The sequence below is a fragment of the Leptidea sinapis genome, chromosome 8 (genome assembly GCF_905404315.1).
Source record: "Leptidea sinapis chromosome 8, ilLepSina1.1, whole genome shotgun sequence".
Classification (NCBI taxonomy): Eukaryota; Metazoa; Arthropoda; class Insecta; order Lepidoptera; family Pieridae; genus Leptidea; species Leptidea sinapis.
Window position 1 is genome coordinate 6,904,118 of NC_066272.1, and position 7,536 is coordinate 6,911,653.

A 7,536-nucleotide genomic window follows, 5' to 3' on the forward strand; every position below is an offset into this window, starting at 1 on the left:
CTTTATATTGTTGATAACATTTTGCGAGAAATTAATATGATCAAGATACAGACGAAATTTTACCAATATGTTAAAAATACAACCAAAAATTTAATTTTAAGGTACATATAACCATTTTTAAATAATTCTTCGTATATAGATATTTGGATCTTCAATACCATTATTTCTTATTTTATTTAAAAAAATATTTATTACTACTCATTTGGAAAACAGATACTACATGTGCACTAGGAGGAACCTATAAAAGTAAACTAGCAGTTACTATTAGAATATTCTGTTACGCGTATACCTTTGGAATGGCGGGTAGGATTGGTAAGACTTCAAGGATTTGAAAAAGGAAAGATAATAGAAAAATACTCGATAAACATACCTAGGATTGCCAACTTTTTCTGAAAGAAATATAATACATTGAAGTTCAGAGGGAATAAATAAAGAGTACCGATTAATAAAAAAAGAGCATAGTGTATCTAAATTTTCAAAAACAAATTTTTAAAGTTGTACTTCTTCAGGCGCGTTATGAAAAAATGATGATAGTGAAATTTTAAGATGCGCTGAGATCACGGTAACAGAAAAGTAACAGGTTGTCATGGTTATAAAAATATGTCTTTTAAACATTGACAATTAACAATTATTGACATCTGACACATTTCTGATTAATTACATTGATTGTTTGTTTTATTTATTTAGAGCATTGGTAACAAGACCAAACCAAACTTAAATACAATAAAAGAATATTTAAATCATATTTAAATACGCTTAAGAACTGCAAAATTACATTGACGTAAAAGCAAAACATAATGACGTTGGTACATTTTTGATGTTATTGAAGATAAACTTCTTTGACTATTGCGTGCGCACAACGACATCTAAAAATAAAAGTTTTCAGAAATTTTCTGACGTTTGCCACATTAATTATTTTTTTTGGCTTCTTCGTCCATTAATAAGACAGGTAAATGGTTCAAGCCAATACAGCCGTATTTGTGAATATTCAATAATTTATTCACGATTTTTACAATATTGTTTTTTCTACAAACGTAGAATAGCACGTCGAATAAATAATTTTAAGGATTTGTTTTGTTACGCCAAAAAAGTATAACTTCTTTCGTGCATACATAAGGTTTTTTTTTTCTTATTTTTTTCCTCCAACAATTTGTAACGTTTGCTTTAATTTTTCACTTGTTTGATTGTAACTGTGTTCACCAACCAGTGTATTAAGTGCAGTTGATAGAAAACCTTTATTTGTTTAATATCAACGAGTATAGCTGATATATGCAAAAGAGTGTTTAAACCTACTTTAATAGTGTTAAATATAATAGAATAAATTGCAGATTTTTTTGCTTCTTGCTCGTTTTTTCTAGAATACTCGGTTACCAATGCTTTCTCCGGCAAAGTTGATTATAAAACTTAGAAAATATGTGCCATCATTTTGAGGTGTTTTTGCATAATTATCTTCAACTATACTACAAAGAGGAAATAATGAACACAAAACAAAACACGCAAGCCCAAGCGATTACAATAATATATGACAGCAATGAGGACCCGTTCATTTAGATAGGACTTTCTACTTTCACGTTATTATTATTGTTTTGATACAACAACTTTTGTTTTGTTCACCAATACATATAACACACATAAACGGGTACCTTTTGTATGTGTTATCACAAAATATAATAATTTATTTTAATCTTATAGAATTTTTGATCTTAACAGCTTCTGAAAAATAGAAAATTTATTGAGTCTTGTGCCAGAGTTTGGCGAGTCAACATAAAGTCAAAGTCAAAAATATTTTATTGACATAAAATCAAAAGATTGCTCGTCAACGTCAATCACTAAAAATACAATTCAGATACATACATATTAATTACACAAAAGTTTAAACATATACATATTTTTAGAATAATGCAATCCAGGAAAACAATACAGGGCTGAACTATATCCTGAGGATGCCTCGTGTAGAGGCGAAACACGTGTCGAATTGTTTGAAGACGAATATTGGCGGAATTAACACTCAAGAAAATTCAAAACTTTTGGATTCTGAATACTTATCTTAGTTATTTGATTTGTTGGATTATATACTTTATTTACAAGTCTATAGGTTCATTAGTATGTATGGTATAAACTTCGATTAAGGATTGGTCTCCGCTGCGCTCCAACTAGATACCGCAGGCGTATTCGTAAAGTACGGCAACTAATACTATGCCCAAGTGTGTGCACTCGAGCCAGTCTCGAACAATGTGTGACGTTGACGTGTCACATGTTCTGTTATACTTTGGTAATAATTGAAACTAAAATGCCGGGTTGAACTTGAAAACTTTGAAAAAAGAATACTACACGAAATAAGAAAGACACTGGGATCACATAATATCAGTAAATATTTTGTATTTTATTAATTTGAATGTAAAATAACACGAATAATGATTAATATCTTAAATAATTTTAAAGATAATAGACAATACAAAAGAAAATAGGATATAATTCGTAGAAGAAGATTTAATGAAAACATTTTATATGATGATCCGAGTGATAGAAACATGATCTAAGTATTAAAAGGATGGCGAAAGGAAGAGTTTTAGGTTTTCATTTTTAATCCTAAAATCTGTCTGACAGCGGGCTGTTTTCTAACTAGACAGAGCTGAAAAGCTGAAATTTAACGAAGTGTTTTCAAATAGTTTTTTTTTTATGAAATGGAAGACAAATGAGCACACGTGTCACCTGATGCTTAGTGATCACCGCCGCGCCCACATTCTCTTGCAATACGTTGGTCACAATAAAAGTTTTGCGTAATTCAAAATAACAACATGTTATAACCAAAATATTATGTTTATTGATTTTCATAATACTCTCCTTTACATTTTAAACATTTTTTCATGCGATCGAACCATTTTTTAAAACAGGAGTACCACAGTTCTGAAGGCATGTTTTCTACGTGCTGATTGAACGCTATCACTGCCTGTTAAAAATAAAACCTCTTATCAAATCTTTGATTTTGGGGAAAATATAGAAATCACAGAACTTTGATGTGTGATAAAAAACAAAATATTTTCAAAGAATATAACATTCGAAATTCAAATAGTTCCGATTTGTTAGAAGTGCAAAACTTTTAGTGCGCCCCATGTACCAGAGGAATCACAAGAGCGATGCCGGCCCATAAGGAAAAAGCAAGAACGACAATTCGAAATTAGCCTTAATGTAAAAGTCTGAGTCGAATTTGACCGACTAAACTAGATATTTTTAAAATAAATATATTAAGATAGAGTTTCAGGATTCACAGAGCTTTAGGGCTTATTAATAGAACTTAGCTTTACAAGAGATCTCGTCAGTTTATGTTTTTGATGTGATTTAGTGTTGCGGGTTTCTTCATGAATTCTTCTAGAATCTAGTCCTATTCAATAGGAATAGAAGGTAAAGTATCCCAATTTCAAATAGTTTTTACTTTGTTAAAAACTTTGAGGATCTCTAGTGTTTCAATGTGTGAAATCATCGTTTTTCAGATGTCAACATACCATAAAAAGCTGGATAATTGATGATACCTAGTGTCTTTTATTAGTAACAACATCCATAAATATCTTTTGGGAAAATGACGAAATGCATCCAGAAATGAGAAGTAGTGCCGCGTGCTTTTGCTCGTTTTGGAGAATTTTCTAAAAATAAAAATCAATTATATAAGCTTTCTCTTTCTTATTAATAAACGCAGTGTAAAGTTACTCCAACTTAAAATTACTCCTCCCTGTCATGTAATTATGCTTTACAGGTAAGAAAAAGACTAAAGTCTTTAACTTAGAATAACTTAACTTCGCGTTTACTATTAACACACTCTGGGTTTTTCTTAGAGGGTTTGCATGCTATCATATTAAAAGTAAAGTTTATATTCTGTAGTCTTTGTATAGAATAACAATAATCAATTAAATTAATTAGAAAAAATTAGACATTATAATGAAATATATATACAGTATGCTTTTGACATAAATGTTGACAACAAAAAAGAACCCGTATTTAAGATAAATCTATTGAAACTACGAACACAATATCCAGTGGAGCAAATAAGTCCTCATATTGTTTCTTCTCACGCATTATTCTTTCAAATAAACGTGCTTGAAGAATCGTGAAATCTTACCTCTAAAGCTTTTTGCAACCAGTATACAATTGTACGAGTATAAGCGTTAACATGGTTAGCACTTTGACTTTTTTGTGAGAACAATTTTGAATAGATACCTATCAGAGTAAACAATATTTTTGAAGTGAAAAGTCGCTGAAACGAAAAAGCGCGACAGTAAAAAGAGACAAGAGATTTCTCAGAGTTGCATTGCGATAATTTTAGACTAATTAAGCACTGTGTTAAATAGTTTGAATGATACAAATTGGTTTAAGTAGTAAAATAGGTATCTATGTAATACTAGCTTCTGCCCGCTACTTCGTCCGCGTGGAACTCGTTTATATCGTAGCTCCTTACAACGATGATACGACTCGGTTGACAAACTCTAGCAGGCAGGTTAATGAATAAGGTTTATTCACTATTTTCACTACGGTGGTAGAATTGTGCTGTAGTTTACTAACAAAGTGATTTTACAAATTACAATGCATTATTGTAATTGCATGATATTATTGTTATTTTAAACAACAATGTTGTTATTGTTGTTGAATAAGCCACGTAAAGCTGCCCGTGTGAGAAGCAGTCCCCCCTCAGGTCATGCCGTCCCCCCTGCCGTTTTTAACGACTGACCCTGTGATTTATTAATGGTCATTGCAAAACAGACCTTAAGGGTGAACTGCAACCTTTTAAATTCAAACGGGTATTCAGATGGTATTAGAGGTATGCGTGGTATATACATGGATTCACCTCTAGCGCAACCAGTATTGACAGTGGTCTCTACCACGTTGTGTCCCAATGTTTAGCGTCCTCTAGCAGTCCAAGGGTGTTACACGCTAGTTGAAATGTTGGATGGAGGATACAGTTAACAGTTTTTAAATATTTGAAGGATGTCGGCCCTCTAACCTCATGTAGTAATTAGCGTAGATGGTAGCACTCGGTGTTATTTGGATGTATCGTATAGACCCTGCCGAGAAAATGGCAAAAAAACACGTTTGTTTTATGGAAGCCACCTTAAATATTTATTTTATTCTGTTTTTAGTAATTATTGTTATAGCGGCAAAAGGATCTGTGAAAATTTCAACTTTCTAACTATCACGGTTCATGAGCTTGGGCGGACAGCGGAGTCTTAGTAATACTATCCCGTTATGGCCGTTTGGGTACGGAACCCTAAAAAAATTGAGGTGGGAACTCCATACCATACATGTCACCAAATGTCAAAAAAATCTATTTAACCCCCAATTTTTATAGCTCAAAAAAAGAGTTTCACCATACACACTTTGCACCCCTATTGAGCTTCTGCCTGCGACTCCGCCCACGTGGGCCTCGTTTAAATATTGTAGCGCCATACAAACCTCCACACCCCCCATTTCATCCCCTAAGGGGATGATTTCCGGGATAAAAACTATCCTATGTCCTTCCCCGGGTCACAAACTATCTCTATACCAAATTTCATCTAAATCGGTTCATACAAACTATGCACCTCTTTTTAACCCCTTTAGGGGTGAATTTTTTAAAATGCTGAAATTAATTTTCTTTTATTGTAATAAGGAGTTCATACGCAAAGTTTCAAGTCTTTTACTCATAATTTTACTCCATCCCCATACAAAGTTTGCACCCCTTTTTAACCCCTTTAGGGGTGAATTTTTTTAAAAACTAAAATTCATTTTCTTGTATTGTAATAAGGAGTGCATACGCAAAGTTTCAAGTCTCTTACTTAAAATTTAACTCCATCCCGATACAAACTTTCAAACCCCATTTCACCCCTTTAAGGGTGGAATTTTTTTAAATGACTTCTTAGTGGATACTTGCGTTGTGTAAACTACCTGTTGTGAAAATCAGCTTTCTAGGTTCAACGGTTTGGGCTGGGCGTTGATTTAAGTGAGTGAATCAGTCAGTCAGGGCTTTTACGTTTATATATATAGACTAGTTTCTGCCCGCGACTTTGTCCGCGTGGAACACGTTTAGATCGTAGCTCTTTACAACGATGATACGACTCGCTTGACAGACTCTAATGGCTCTCTCTCTCAGGCAGGTTAATGGATAAGGTTTATTCGCTATTTTCGCTATAGTGGTAGAATTGTGGTGAATTGTGTGAAGACTAACAAAGTGATATTACAAATTACAATGCATTATTATAAATGTATCATACTATTTTTTGTTTAAACAACAATATTGTTATTGTTGTTGAATAAGCTATAGTACTTCCTTATACACTACATTAGTGGTTCTGCCTTGAGGTGCTAGTATGACCAAACTGCTCGGCGAAATTACTCTAGAACAAGCCACGTAAAGCTGCCCGTGTGAGAAGTAGTCCCCCCTTAGGTCAATCCCTGCCGTTTTTAACGACTGACCCTGTGATTTATTAATGGTCATTGCAAAACAGACCTTAAGGGGGATCTCCAACCTTTTAAATTTTAAATTAATTTAAATAAAATAAAATGCATCTCATTCGCATATTTTTTGTAATGTTTTGACTTCGTCAGCTCAAGTTCCCCTCGGCACTAAGGGCCGAGTCTGACCAAAGTCTCCAGCTAATTAAACTGTGACCCGATCCATCGTGAAGTTGTTCTCTCGGATGTCTTTTAGGGTTCTATTTAACGCTTCAAAGGCTCCCTTGTGCAACACAGTGCTTTCGTCCCAAACTATAATTTTGCAATCGTGCAACACTTGTGCTGCGTTGCTTTGTTTTGGGATATTGCACAATGGAGTTTCAGTATGATTAAGATTTAATAAGTCTGTAAATAAAGAAAGTAATTCAAGAGGCAGCCTGAAAGCCGTGTGAGTAGTTTTGCCTCTCATCAGTAGTGTGGCAGCGATTCCTGATGACGTAACAGCCAAAGCGATACCCCGGTTATTTCTAACTTTTGCCAATATTACATTTATAAAAAAAGTTTTTCCAGTGCCACCAGGAGCATCTAAGAAAAAAATGTCCCCAATCTCTCTTTCAATGCTGGCTAGAATTTGTTGATAAACATTTGCCTGATCGCCTGTCAATAATTCCTCGCGATGCGATACTACCTCTCCCACGGCGCAAGGGTTATAATTTCTCTCTCGTAGATATTCTCGATTTTCCAGGTTTACTGCGGGTCTTTTTGGTTTAGGTAAACCGAATTGATCCAAATGTTTTCCAGCTTGCGCTAAAACTACATCTTCGATCAATATCAAGCATCTGTTAAACACCTCATTCATGAATAACTCCGCACCATTTTGAAATTCTCTTTCAGTTTGGCGTTTAATGTCGTCCGAAAAACTGTCCCTATATTTTGCCCAAATGCTTAAGGGATCAGTAAGTTGACAAAAACCTATCATTACTTTGCACCCCTTCCCTTTAAGGGTGGAATTTTAAAAAATCCCTTCTTAGTGGATACTAGAGTTATGGAAACTACCTGTTGTGAAAAAATCAGCTTTATAGGTTCAACGGTTTGGGCTGGGCGTTGATTTAATGA

General features: G+C 33.9%; 1 protein-coding gene across 1 annotated transcript; it reads right to left on the bottom strand.

The window, feature by feature from the left end:
- Positions 1–6,625: 6,625 nt before the first annotated feature.
- LOC126965576 (ATP-dependent DNA helicase pif1-like) lies at positions 6,626–7,279 on the bottom strand. The gene has a single exon (XM_050809214.1). The coding sequence runs from the start codon at positions 7,277–7,279 to the stop codon at positions 6,626–6,628; it is 654 nt and encodes a 217-aa protein (XP_050665171.1).
- Positions 7,280–7,536: the final 257 nt, after the last annotated feature.

Coding starts and splice junctions, on each gene's coding strand:
- LOC126965576 (XM_050809214.1), bottom strand. CDS start 7,279: ATGAATGAGGTGTTTAACAGATGCTTGATATTGATCGAAGATGTAGTT.